The sequence below is a fragment of the Lepidochelys kempii genome, chromosome 10 (assembly GCF_965140285.1).
Source record: "Lepidochelys kempii isolate rLepKem1 chromosome 10, rLepKem1.hap1, whole genome shotgun sequence".
Taxonomy (NCBI): Eukaryota; Metazoa; Chordata; order Testudines; family Cheloniidae; genus Lepidochelys; species Lepidochelys kempii.
The window spans coordinates 22,875,103-22,889,962 of NC_136389.1; the positions used below are offsets into that span (position 1 = coordinate 22,875,103).

At 38.7% G+C, this 14,860-nt stretch overlaps 1 protein-coding gene and 1 long non-coding RNA gene across 3 annotated transcripts in view; one reads left to right on the top strand and one right to left on the bottom strand.

Moving 5' to 3' along the window:
- TXNDC11 (thioredoxin domain containing 11) overlaps positions 1-14,860 on the top strand; it is a 100,800-nt gene that overhangs the window by 78,902 nt on the left and 7,038 nt on the right. For both annotated transcript variants that reach the window (XM_073362418.1, XM_073362419.1), the window contains 3 exons: positions 7,894-8,039; positions 10,250-10,359; positions 11,501-11,581. In XM_073362418.1, coding sequence (XP_073218519.1) covers positions 7,894-8,039; positions 10,250-10,359; positions 11,501-11,581 — 337 coding nt within the window. The remainder of the gene's footprint in view (positions 1-7,893; positions 8,040-10,249; positions 10,360-11,500; positions 11,582-14,860) is intronic.
- Positions 10,236-13,857, bottom strand: LOC140918330 (uncharacterized). Its single transcript, XR_012161148.2, has 3 exons — positions 13,018-13,857; positions 11,849-11,930; positions 10,236-10,812 (listed from the first exon to the last, which is right to left on the bottom strand). It is a non-coding gene; the product is annotated as an uncharacterized LOC140918330 (long non-coding RNA).

Consider the following 14,860-nt stretch of genomic DNA (forward strand, 5'->3'; position numbering starts at 1 on the left):
TGTTTAAGATTTAAAACTCTTTTTCTAGTCAGGCAAGATATTTCTTTTGTCCCCCCCTGTATGGTGAATAAATTTACCTCAGATCCATGGATGTGGGATTTAGATTATCCATTCCATTATAATAGGAGGGAGGGATGGCCTTTCGTCCTTCCCCTACCGAGACACAATTCTCTATACTTAAAGATACCAACAAGCAGTCCTAATCCTGAATTTGTTTTACTGTTAAACATTAGATTAGGGTATCATTAATGTATCATGTTACAATTAGATTATCTATTATTGTATACAAGATAAGTAGTTGACAATACACTTTTAATCATCTTATTTTTATAAAAACTTCTAAATTCACATTTTCCAATTCCTGCAATTATTTCCCTTGGGTATTATATCCCCTGAGATCAGGTTCTGGATTTCTTTTGTTTAGACTTAACTGCATTGTACTCTGGTTTCTTTTTAAACACAGTTTTTACTAAAACGTATGATTCCTTCTGAAACCAGTCTTAGTGCAAAATGCCATATTAAAAGTTATTGGTGGCTACTTTCAAACTGTCTGGTGGGGGCATGGCATTATATGTAAAAGAAAGCATAGAATCAAATAAAGTAAAAATCTTAAATGAAACAAACTGTACTATAGAAACTCTATGGACAGAAATTCCATGCTTGACTAAAAAGAGTATAGCAATAGGAGTAAACTACTGACCACCTGACCAGGATGGTGACAGTGATTGCGAAATGCTAAGGGAGGTTAGAGAGGCCACAAAAGCAGAAAGCACAGTAATAATGATTGATTTCAGTGATTCAGTGGGTAAATGTCACCTCAGAGTGTGATGCAGAGATAAAATTTCTAGACACCATGAATGACTGTTTCTTGGAGCAACTAGTTCTGGAACCCACAGAAGAGAGGCAATTCTTGATTTAGTGCTAAGTGGACCACAGGATCTGGTCCAGAAGTAACTATAACTGAACTGCTCACTTAAATTTAGTATCCTTGGGGGCGGGGGAGGGAAGGGGGATGATATATATATATATATATATATATAAACTAGGGCTGTCAAATGATTAAAAATTAATCATTAATTGCATGATTAATTGCATGATTGATTAATCACACTGTTAAACAGTAATAGAATACCATTTATTTAAATATTTTTGGATGTTTTCTACATTTTCAAATATATTGATTTCAATTACAACACCGAATACAAAGTATACAGTGCTCACTTTATATTTATTTTTATTACAAATATTTGCACTGTAAAAAAACAAAGGAAATAGTATATTTCAGTTCACCTAATATAAGTAGTGTAGTGCAATCTCTTTATCATGAAAGTTGAACTTACAAATGTAAGAATTATGTACAAAAAATAACTGCATTCAAAAATAAAACAATGTAAAACTTTAGAGCCTACAAGTCCACTCGGTCCTACTTCAGCCAATCATTCAGACGAAAAGTTTGTTTATATTTGCAGGAGATAATGCTGCCCACTTCTCGTTTACAACATCACCTGAAAGTGAGAACAGGCGTTCTCATGGCACTGTTGTAACCTGCATTGCAATATATTTACATGTCAAATGCGCTAAAGATTCACATGTCCCTTCATGCTTCAACCACCATTCCAGAGGACATGCATCCATGCTGATGAGGGGTTCTGCTTGATAACGATCCAAAGCAGTGTGGACCGATGCATGCTCATTTTCATCATCTGAGTCAGATGCCACAGAAGAAGGTTGATTTTCTTCTTTGGTGGTTTGGGTTCTGTAGTTTCCACATTGAAATGTTGCTCTTTTAAGACTCCTGAAAGCATGCTCCACACTCTTCCCTCTCAGATTTTGGAAGGCACTTCAGATTCTTAAACCTTGGGTCGAGTGCTGTAGCTATTTTTAGAAATTTCACATTGGTATCTTCTTTGCGTTTTGTCAGATCTGCAGTGACAGTGTTCGTAAATCAAACAACATGTGCTGGGTCATCATCCGAGACTTCTATAACATGAAATATATGGCAGAATGTAGATAAAACAGAGCAGGAGACATACAATATTCCCCCCAAGCAGTTCAGTCACTAATTTAATTAACACACTATTTTTTTAATGAATATCCTCATCATGGAAGCATGTCCTCCAGAATGGTGGCCGAAGCATGAAGGGGCATACAAATGTTTAGCATATCTGGCACGTAAATACCTTGCAATGCTGGCTACAAAAGTGCCATGTGAATGCCTCTTCTCATTTTCAGGTGACATTGTAAATAAGAAGCAGGCAGCAGTATCTCCTGTAAATGCAAACAAACTTGTTTTGTCTTGGCGATTGGCTGAACAAGAAGTAGGACTGAGTGGACTTGTAGGCTCTAAAGTTTTACATTGTTTTGGTTTTGCGTGCAGTTGTGTAACAAAAAAAATCTACATTTGTAAGTTACACTTTCACAATAGAGATTGCACTACAGTACTTGTATGAGATGAATTGAAAAATACTATTTCTTTTGTTTATCATTTTTACAGTGCATATATTTGGAATAAAACTAATATAAAATGAGTACTGTACACTTTGTATTCTGTGTTGTAATAGAAATCAATATATTTGAAAATGTAGAAAAACATCCAAAAATATTTATAAATTTCAATTGGTATTCTATTGTTTAACAGTGCGATTAATCGTGATAAATTGTTTTTAATCGCAGTTAATTTTTTTTTGAGTTAATCGCATGAGTTAACTGTGATTAATCAACAGCCCTAATATAAACCCATCATGGTAACATTTAACTTTAAAAGGGGAATTACACAAAAATGAGGATGCTTGTTAGTGTGAAATTAAAAGGAGCTGTCACAAGGATAAATGCCTGCAAGCAGCATAGGGGCTATTTAAAATCACCATAATAGAGGATCAGACTAAAAGTATACCGTGAATCAGAAAAGACAATAAGAGGACCAAAAAAATGCCACCATAGCTAAACAGAAGAGTAAATGGAGGCCATTTAGAGGCAAAAGGTCATCTTTTTAACATTTGAAAGTCAAAATCTAATGAAGATAATAGAAAGGAGAACAAACACTGGCAGGTTAAGTGTAAAAGTATAATAAGGCAGGCCAACAAAGAATTTGAGAAGCAACTTGCTAAAAAATGCAAAAACTAACAGTAAGAATTTTGTTACAAATGTCAGAAGTAGGAAGCCTGACAAACAGGAAGTGGGCCACTAGAAGACCAAAGTTTAAAGGGGCACCCCGGGAGAAAAAGACCACTGAGAGAAGCTAAACAAATCCTTTACATTGGTCTTCACTGTAGAGGATGTGGGGGAGATATCCATTGCAGAGCTATTCCTTTTGGCTGCAAACCTGAAATACTATCATACAAGAGGTTTTAGAACAAATAGATAAATTAAGCCATAATAAGTCCCCAGGACCAGACGGTCTTCACTCAAGAGTTCTGAAGGAACTCAGATATGAAATTGCAGAACTACTAACTGTAGTATGTAACCTGTTACTGAAACAAGCCTCTGTACCAGATGACTGGAAGGTAACTGTAATGTAGCTTTTAAAAAGGCTCCAGAGATGATCCTTGCAATTGGGAGCCAGTGAGCCTAAATTCAGTGCTGGGCAAATTGGTGGAAACTACAGTAAAGAATGGAATGATCAGATACATAGATAAACATGCTTTATTGGGGAAGACTCAACACCACTTTTGTACAGGGAAGTCATGTCTTACCAATCTATTAGAATTATATGAGGGTGTCAACAAGTATGTGGATAAGGGTGATTCAGTCAACATGCAGTACTTGGATTTTCAGAGAGCCTTTGACAGGGCACCTCATCAAAAGTTCTTAAGGAAATTAGTCATGGGATAATAGGGAAGTTCCTCTCATGGATCGGTAACTATCGGTTAAAAGATAGGAAGCAAAGGGTAGGAATAAATGGTTCATTTTCACAACAAAAAGAGGTAAGCAGTGGGGTCTCCCAAAGACCTGTGCTGGAACCTGCTGTTCAACATATTCATTAATTATCTGGAACAGGGAGTAAACAATGAAGTAGCAAAGTTTGCAGATGTTACAAAAGTATCTAAGATTGTGAAGTCCATAGCTGACTGTGAAGAATTCTAGGGGGATCTCACTAAACTGGGTGACTGGGGAACAAACTGGCAGATGAAATTAATGAATAAAATGAAACATTGATAAGTGCAAAGCAGTGCACATTGGAAAAAATAATCCCAACTACACATGTATAATGATGGGTTCTATGTTAGCTATGTTACCGTACAAGAAAGAGATTTCAGAGTCAGCATGGATAGATTTCTGAAAACTTCAGCTCAGTGTGCAGCAGCAGTCAAAAAGGCTAACAGAATGTTAGGAGCTATTAGGAAAGGTATAAGAAAATAAGACAAAAAATATAATGCCACTGTATAAATCCATGTGTGTCCAATTCTGGTTGTCCATCTCAGAAAGGATATAGTGGAACTGGAAAAGGTTCCGAGAAGGGCAACAGAGATGATTAGGAGTATGGAATGGCTTCCATACCAAGAGAGCCTAAAAAGATAAGGGATGTTCATCTTAGAAAAGAGATAATTATGGGAAGATATGATTGAGGTTTATAAAATCATGAATGGTGTGGAATAAAAATGAATAGAGAAGTGTCATTTACTCTTTTCCACAATACAAAAACCAGGGGTCACCCAATGAAATGAATAGGCAACAGGTTTAATACAAACAAGAGGAAGTACTTTTTCACACAACCCACAGTTAGCCACGGAACTCATTGCTGTAGAATCTTGTGATGGCCAAAAGAAAAAATGGGTTAAAAAAAGAAGTATGGCAGTTCTTATATTCTTGTGTGCACATACTTTTGTCAGAATAAATTTATCAAGACAGAGATATGAGGTGTATTTAGTCAAATTACGGTACCTTTGTTTTTTTAACTGTATTTGAAACCATTTCTAAATTAATTTAGTAATTTGATTCTTTTTCTGCCATTAGATACTTTTTTCCAGACTTTTACATGCTTATTTCCAAAACAGCACATGTGCAGTCATTTGCTCAGAAGAGCACGTGAATTACATTCCTAACCTGTGTGCCCAGTAATTTGAATGGTACACACAAGATATATAACTAGCCTTTTACACATGAAAATACCCACTTTGCATACTAGTCTTGTTACTTTCTTGCAGAAATTAAGTGTACCTTTTGGGCATGAAAAGTGCAAGCATACAGTTTTGAAAATCATGCCTTTAATTTAGGCAATGTTGAAAGGGAAGAGGCAAGTTCATGTAAAAATCAGGCTTGTAATGTAGGCAATAATGCCTGGGAAGAGAAGCAAATTCATCTGTGTTCATAATTGAGTATTAAAATAAGTTGCTCAGATCGGTGTATTTGCATTGTTCTTACATCATTTCTTGCCCTGGGCCAGTTGCATAGTCACATTTTATAGCAGAAATTGAAAAATAACTTAAGCAAATACTTAAGTGACTAAGACATTTAAAAAAAAAACAAACCCAACTCCCATATTCTTCCCATACTCCTTAAGTAGAGTACCAATTTTTAAACACAGATATTCTTGCAATGAGAAGCTAATTACAGTAATAGATCTAACTGTTGGTCCAATGAGAAACCTTACAGATTGTTTCTAAAAAAATATCATGAGCACTTAAGACAGTTAAAAAGACAGACCTCATCTTTTTTGTTTCTTAAATACACCACAGCTAAAAACACCCCATAGTCTTTCAAAATCTAGTTGCTCTAAAAAACATGGAGCTTTGGTTTGGTCTTGGTTTTCATGAATGTTGAGTTTAAATTTTTAAAATAAGGTTGAATTTACTATTATATGCATATGCACCTGTTTAGGGACCTATAATATGCTTTCCCTGTTCACTTTGGTCATTAATTTAATCTTGACTTTGTTTAGTTTTTATGCTAGTGTTCTCAATGTAGAAAATTTCCAAATGACTAAATTATTATTTGAGTATCATCTGGCATTGTATAATGCGAATCTCAGTTCTTGAATGTACTTGACATCATACAGTGCATAGCAGAACTATGACCCAGATCTAAATTGAACAGGAAATACAGTTTTGACGTTGTAACACGTGATAGAAAATGATGAAGTCTCAAGACAGTGCAGATAAGTGGTGTTTTATTTTAATATCTATCTTTGGTGGGTTATTGTTCAAAGTTGTCTGAGAAGAAGTGAGTTTTATGGAAAGAGAGTTGTTTGAGGGGGAATGTGGTCATTTGACGCACAAAAGAGAGTAGATTGTTCCAAGCACATAGGCATGAAAGATGATTAGGGGGAAGGATATAAAAGAAGCAATTAGAAGAGGGACTTGGGCAGAGCAAAGGAGAGTGGGAGGGTAAGTACGAAGAAATAAGAGCATAGATATAAGGAGGAGTGGAATTGTGCAGAGTCTTGAACCGGAGTACTGGAGACTTGAACTTGGTGCAGAATGTGAAGGAAAACCAGTGAAAGGGTTCTAATTGGGACTGACCATGTGGTCTGATCAGAGGAGAGGAAATTTGTATTGCAGCATTTTGGATAGACTAGAACAGCGGTTGTCAACCAGAGTCTGCGGGCCCCTAGGGGTCCATGAGCCTTTTCAGGGAGTCCACGGGGCCCTGTGGCTGAAACCCAGTGCCCTGAGCTCCAGCGCCCCCTGTGAGGCTGAAGCTGGGAATGGCACAAGGCTGAAGCTGGTTCCCCCCCCACACACACACCCTCCCAAGCCAGGAGTGGCACAGGGCTGAAGCTGTGCCCTCCCCCCCGCCCCCGAAGCCAGGAGTGGTGTGGGGCTGAAGCCAGGAGCCCCAGTGCCCCCCCCACCTGAAGCACAAGGGTGTTGCCCCCTCAAAAGCAGTGTCTTACCCAGAGTGAGGCAGTCCGGGGTAGCCCTACCTCCTCCTTTACCCCAGCCCCCCTCAGGCCTAGCTCTCTGGCCAGGTTGTAGGTAGGAAGCCGGAGCTAGGCAGTGCAGGGTAATTGCTTCTCTGGTTGGCGGCACCATGAAGCGGGCAGCTGTGGCATTCCCTCATCTGCTGCTGGTGCCCAGGGTTGCAGCTGCTCCTCAGCTCCCAGCCCCCTTTGACTGCTCACACAGCTGGTAAAAGCTGCCTGGGTGGGAGGACCCAACTCTGGGGCCTGCAGAGCCCTCGGGGAGCCGACACCGCAGGGGGAGCCCCCCTGGCACACAGCCCCTAGCTGTCTTTCTCCCTGAAACCTGAGCTACCACCCTGCACACACACAGCCCCGAGCTACCCTCTGCCTTCACCCTTCAGCTACTCTCCTGCCTGAACACAGCCCCTGGTTACTCCCTGAGCCACACCCCTGACTGCACACAGTGCCTAAGTACCCCCTGCCTGCACCCTGAGTGGTTTTCAAACTTTTTGAACTGAGTCCCCCCTTTGAGTTACTTTTTTTGGTTGCAGCCCCCCACAACCCAAACAGGCTGGTCTGCTGAGGTGAGTCGGGGTGGAGGTGGCACTCTCTCCCTCGACCCCACTGTGTGGAGCTGGCCTGAGCCCCGCCAGCCCTTTCCCCCTTACAAAATAGAAGTCAAACTATGCCTATGCCCCCTCCCCGGCCCAGAGCCCTGAGTCCTGCTGGTCTCTGGAGTTTTTATGGGGGGCCTCAACAAGAAAAAGGTTGAGACACCTCGAGTTAAGTAAGAACAAGGTAAAAAGCAATGACGCCAGTGAAGAGAAGGTTGTAATAATCAAGGCAAAAGATGACCCATTTGAATGGACATTAATCAGAAACTGAGGTAAGACTACAGAAATTATATTTAGGGCTTGTAAACTAGATTTGTATTTTTCTTTTATGCCATAAGTCAGTTTGTCTTCTGAAACCCAAAATAAAAACAGGCAGCCTAGATATTACAGGTATAATGAAGCTGGAATAACTTTCTTAATGTCCCTCTTTCATTTTAGAGAACTTCATTCAAAACTTCAGCATTCTCTACAGTCCCTTGAAAAGGCATCTTGTTGGTGACTCTTCAGTTCATTTTCCCGCACACCACGTAATCACTGAAGTGACTACTAATACCTTTCATGATGTGGTGGTTTTGAGTGAAAAGGTACAGCTCATAACTGCAATTACATTGAGGGTTTAATCACATTTTGAAGAATAGGATTGCAGAGTTCATTTTTCTGAATTTTCATCGTTTAAAACTAAAGGGTATCCTCCTCTCCCATTCATGCAGTTACCCTAATTGTGTACATAATTTTAAACAAGGGCACTCCATGAAAGTCATACTTCACTGTAACTTAAATTCAGGAGACCACTCTGTTGGAACAAATCAGCCAGAAAATCAGCCAAACCAGCTCCCTGAAGACCACCCCCTGCCTTCCTGTGCTGTGTGTATCTGCCATAGCTGGGGTTTAGCCTTTTGTATTCTTATTTGCTAAATGTGATCGAAATTACATATATAATTGTGGGGATGGAGAAGTCCTGTTTTGCCTTTGTTTGCATGGTGGCAACTCTTAACAAATTAAGTAGAGGTTGAGACCCAGGGTCAAGAACAGGTCCCAAGCCTACTCAGTCTTGGATGGAATTGGAGATATGTGTGATGAACATTGCTTTTATGAACCAGTTAAGGCTGTAGAGATCGGGCCGGCTGCAGAGGGAGCCACTTGCTGTCTTACTGGAACTAAGGTACAAAATAGTGAATAAAAGTGACTGGGAAGTAGCTGTAACAGAAAATTGAAGGTTGTAAAACAAAGAAACAAAAATCCCAACAAAAAGTAGTACTTTAAAAGCATACATCACAAAAATCCATAGCAAAAAGCTTTTTGATTTCATGATGTGAAATGTTTTGATGTACAGTGTAATTTTGAATGATGCCTAAAGTACTTTATATAATTTGATTCTTTATATGTGTGATTGAATTTGGACTAATATTCTTTGGCTACTAGGATAGCAGAGAAGGAATGCATGTGCAATATTCAGTTTCCAGTGTCCCCAGTGCCTAGTGTGCTAGCTTGAGGAAAATTGCTTAGTTCTCTAGAGTTCTCCAGAGATTTTCTTTTTAAAGTGTACAGTGACCAGTATTTAAATGGGAAAGAAAGGCTGGTCTTGAAATCTGCGTATCTGTGAATTTGAGAGAACCTGTCCATCCCTTCCTTCATAGGCCAAGGGGGTAACAGGACTGCCTGCCTTTCCTTCAACGTGTTCATAATACTTGCAGCTCTGAATTAAAATCATGATTATAATCAAATCTCATGCTTCAGGGCTTCAGCCAATTGCCTGCGGCAGTCAAGAAGGATTTTTTCCCCCTCTGCATGATGTAGTCATTGGCAGGGAGGGAGTTTTCCTTCAACTGAAGCAGCAGAGATTCCCCACAGTAGGGGACAGGACAGTGGATGGGGTGAACCAGTAAATGCCAGGCTGGTGTATCTTGCTCACATGCTCAGAGTCATACTGATTGCCAGATTTGGGACTTGGAAGGAAATTTCCCATAGGTCACATTGGCTGGAACCTTGGGGGTTTTCGCCTTCTTCTGCAGCATGGTGCTGGTTCACCTGGGCATATCTCACCTCATAAGTTCCCTTCCATTGCTCAGGCCTTGGGCACTGGGTGCACCTTGATTCTCCTGTTGTCTGCCTGTGGCACAAGGTTTAGTTTCCTGAAGATTGAAAAACTTTAGTCTAACTGAAGTCTTTGAAAACAACAAGGAGTCCGGTGGAACCTTAAAGACTAACAGATTTATTTGAGCATAAGGTTTCATGGGTAAAAAATGCATGGAAGCGAAAATTACAGATGCAGACATAAATATACTGACACATGAAGAGAAGGGAGTTACCTCACAAGTGGAGGACCAGTGTTGACTGGGCCAATTCGATCAGTGTGGATGTAGTCCACTCCCAATAATAGATGAGGAGGTGTCAATTCTAGGAGAGACAAAGCTGCTTTTGTAATAAGCCAGCCACCCCCAGTCCCTATTCAAGCCCAAATTAATGGTGTTAAATTTGCAAATGAATTTTAGTTCTTCTGTTTCTCTTTGAAGTCTGTTTCTGAAGTTTTTGTTGTTCAAGTATAGCTACTTTCAAATCTGTTATAGAATATCCAGGAAGATTGAAGTGTTCTCCTACTGGCTTCTGTATGTTACTATTCCTGATGTCCGATTTGTGTCCATTTATTCTTTTACGTAGGGAATTTGTGTAGGGGATTTGTGTCCATTTATTCTTTAAATAGCTCAGATGTTTTGTTTAACACAGTGATGACTATTTCTGCTGTATGTAAAACCCCAGTTGCTAACTGAATCTCCCCCCCCCCCCCCCCCCCCAGGATGTCTTGCTGCTCTATTATGCGCAATGGTGTGGATTCTGTGCTTCTCTTAATCATATCTTTATCCAGCTAGCTCGACTTCTGCCTCCAAACAACTTCACTGTGGCAAGGTAAAAGAATCGTTCTTCATTTTTCCACAGTATTTTTAAGTATACTGTTGTGACTACTTAGACTTCCAGATATGCATATATGGATATTATGTAGCTTGTAAAGTTGATATAGTGCCATTAATTTCCACTAATTTATGTTTAATTTTAAGTTAAGATTGCATGTCTGTCAAATTAGATACAAGTCCTATGAATTTGTTATAAGCAGTATATTATAATATTACATAATAAGTTTAGAATATTACTATTAGATTCCAATTTAGTCTGTCAAAATTGAGTTGAGTGAGCTCATCAGCTGGGAGGGAAAATATATATGAAGAGAAGAAAGAAAAAATGTATACTGTACTTCGGGTAGACGCTTTCTTCTTTGTTATGTGATACAGCATGGCCAGAAGGCTGCAGGAGAGTGATATAGGAGATATATGTTAGCCCCAGGATGAGGAGAAGCCTTATTCTCTGTAGAGGGAAGAAAGGTTGCTATTAGAGGGAAGAAAGGTTGCCAATTAGAGCACCTGAAGCCAGTCACTTGATTAAACCCCCCTGCTTCAAGCACAGTGGTTTGGTGTTGGAGCAGAGAGCAGTTTGAAGGAGTTGAAGTAGAAGAGAGTTTGGAGAAGTGCTGTGGCTGGCTAGAAGACCAAGACTCTAGGTAAAGAGACACCCGGCTTGTGCAGAGAGAGGGCAGGAAGCCCCACAAGCTGAAGAGCAGGAGAGGGAAGTAGCCCAGGGAAAGGAAGCACTAGTTCAAGTGGTTTGCCACTATCCCTAGGGCCCCTGGGCTGGGACCCAGAGTAGAGGGTGGGCCCAGGTCCCTCCCTCCCTCTCCACTACCCTTCTCTGACTGTTCACAAAGTGAATTAGTAACACAGCAATTAATTAAAAAAACCTTTTATCTTGATTCCCAGAAAACCAGATTTCCCATTATAAACAACGCTGAGAGACAGATTTTCAGACCTCAGAATAGGAAACACCTCATATCGCTCATCAGAGCAAGCATCCATTCAGCTGTATGCTTATACACAACTGTTTATCATTTGTTTATAAATGAAAAACAAAATGGATATTTCAGAAGCAAAAGTAATACATGGAATGTTCAGTTGCATCTTTATCAGTTTATTTTTTCTTTTTATTTTGTTTTTAACAGAATTGATGTTGCTCGAAATGACCTTCCATGGGAATTTATGGCAGATCGTCTCCCAACCATTTTGTTTTTTCCTTCTAACAGGTAATGTCATTCCTTTCTCTTAAAGGTGTTTGGTTTTTTTTTTTTTTTTTTTCATTTCTTGGAGTTTGAAAAATGAATCTGGTCACATGCTTAAGAGGAGAGGAAAGCCAAATAGCCATTCATTACCGCGTATTACCAATGCACTTTCTAAAATAGACATGTATGGACAAATGATGATTTTCTGAAAGTGAATTAAATTCTAGCCCAAGTGTCATTATTTTATAGTTTGTCAGTATTTATTTGTAAACAGCAATATGCATTACTCACCTTATTTCCTCATATAATTTCCCTCTCATTTGGTTGTGCAACAGTTCTTTTGGCATGGTCAGAATTGACTAGTGAGTGAGAACTGGAGGGAAGAGAGTGACAGAAAAAGAGGCATGGTTAAAAAAGAGACTGTGAGATATGTCAGAGGATCACACAATGGGCTCTTGAAGTAAGAGGCAAGACTTCTTGCTAGTTTTCTATCTGAAAAAGTTAAAATACGCATGAGCTGAGGCAAAGGGGTCAAGCTCTTTCCTAGTTAAACTAACCCATACTTTATTGTCTCTTAATAAGATAATTTTAAAAAATAAACAATTGAAGTTTAAAAGCAGGCAAGAATTTAAAAGCTAAATGAAAATAGAAAGTTGCCTTGAATTTATATTAAAAAGTGCTAATAGGCAAGAGTTAAAAATAAAAGCAATAAAAGTCAAGGAGTTGGAAGTTAAAGGGAAATTCACTGTATCCTCTGATCATAATGGTTTCCTCTGGCCTTAAAAAAAAATCTCTGAATCTTTTATCCTAGTCCTTGGTGTCAAGTTATATTGTAAGTTGTTTGGGGAAGTTTCTTATATGTTTGTAAAGTGCATAGAACATTCCTAAATAATAACAGTTTAATGTCTGGTGGAATTGAAGGGCTTCTCATTTCACCCAGACAGAGCCTTCTGAACCTTCGTTGGTGAAAGTAAAGTTGTTTTGTGTTTCACCTAGCCCTCCATTCTAAATTGATATTTTTACGCAGTTAAACTTTTTCTTGATTTCATGTAATAGTGGCTGTCACACAGCACTTCACTTCCTAGCTGAGAGGACATCTATTGGCTACACAGTTTGACTCTTCCATCTTTTATGGGGGCAGAAAGCCCTCTACAGTATTTCTGGCCCCTATAAACTCACTAGAGAAGATGCCAATATTATCCATAATATAAGGTCTGATTCTACAAATATTTACACACGGAATTTTACAAATGGAAATAGTCCATTGATGTCTCCGAGAGTAAAGGCTCATCTGATTAAAATTACACATGTGATTAAGTGCTTATAGGATAAGGGACTAAATTTTCTTCTGTGAACCATTATCTGCGGAAGTGTGGGCAGTTTCATGATATTCTCTCTCTGTATACAAGGAATTTTCACACGAGAGCAAGCTTCAACAGAGAATTATATACACAATTTACTTAATTGGCCAGGTTCTCTCTTCTTGTGTGTGAATTGGATCTCATTTTCTCCTTGTTTCTTGCTCCATTAGTGAAGTAATTAATCCTGTTTTGTGACATCATTGTGTTGCCTTAAAAGTGTGTGAAGTCATAAATGCAACATTATGATTTCACTCCAGGATCAAGCAGAAAGAGAATCTGGTCTGAGGGGGAGAAAATGAGTAGCTGAAAAAGCACATATCTGAAATATAAAAGGGGAGGTAGGTACATTTATTATCAAAAGTCTCCTTCAGCAAGGAACCATTGTTAAAACTGTTTTGAAATTGTACGGGTCTTTAATATGAGATTGTCATGTCTGCATATGATGAGTCAAATGAGAAACTGCAAATATTGCAAAAATTTGCAAATATTAACCATTTTCTTGTATGGTTTTTCTGCAGTGTTTGTTAAAGCTAAGTTTTATTTCAACCTATGAATATATCAAACATTGTGGCTACAGCCTTCAAGGGAAACATACGGAAACCAAGTTACATCATGTAGTAATTTCCGGTGCAAACTATCAGTGGTTGGTGAAAGGTTTTCTCTTGCAAATTGCCTTTAATATTTCACAAAACACTTTGATACAAATGCAATATTTTTCAAAGTTTTAAATAATGTTTTGGGGAAATATCAGTTACTTTATCCGTCACCAGGGTCTGTAATGTTACTGGTTCTGTTTGTTTTACAATAGCAATGAACAATCACGCTGCACTGCTCTAACTTACATTGCAGAAAATGTTAGCATTGCAAAACACCTTTTTTTCCAGTCTGACTCATTAGCAAACCATTGAGCTTTCATAAGGGAAGAGCTAACTGCTGAATTAAATGTAACACATTAGCTTTGCTGCATGAAAGAGTAGGACTTTCTGATTTAAAAATAAACCTTTAGTAGCTTAATACCTCCACAGCAGAAAGATGATAAAATTTCCAAAGCAAAATGGCAGGAAGACTAGGGAATGTAAATATTTATAAGGGGAAGTGCGTCTCAGAAAGACTAAAAACTTTAATCTATGGTGGTTTCATTTATCCAGATAGACAAGAAAACAAACCGTAGAACCACCAAGAAATGAACAAGGAAAACAACATTTCAGGAAGAATTAGCATAATATAATATGATCTACAGAATAATCTTGGGTTCTGTGAAAAAAGAGTGCAACGCTTCCGTGTGGTTTTTGAGGAACCGATGAAGAAAATGTGCTTGGTTATTTTTTCCCAGGTTTTCTTCTTATCTTAACTCTTCTGGGTTTGGAGGGAAACAGGGACTTGAAATTTGTTGGGAAGTGGTTTTAGTGTCAGGGATATGCCTTTTGCAATCTCCATGAAATTCTGCCCATATTTGGCCAAGCTGTAAACTCAAGTTATAAAAGAGGCAGGGATCCCATGGCAAAACTAGTATGTTATCATGTGCTTAAAAACACTCATAATGAATATGCACATGGGAACTGAATTAAGGTTGCACAGGCAACCTTAGTTCAGGCATTATCTAACTTTTGAGTGCTTGAGTTTTCAACCTTAATATTCTTTTAATGTAGTTTTTTTGTGTGCAGTTATTTTAAAAGTAGATTTTTCGACTTTTAGTGAACTTACTCGTGACTTAGTGGTACTGAACCAACCCGGGCCCACGTGCTCTGTCATGTGATAGCAATCTCTGTCATAAGGTTTGAGTCTTGTCTTATTTTCTTTTATCTAGTCTTACAAATCTGCTGCTATGTTTGCCTTTCTGCTCCCTCCCTGTCATTGTTTAATTGCTTGGTTTTCCTCTTTTCTCTCTGCTCTGTTTTCTTCCTAATTCTATTATCTGGTGTGTATTTTTAAAAACCAATCT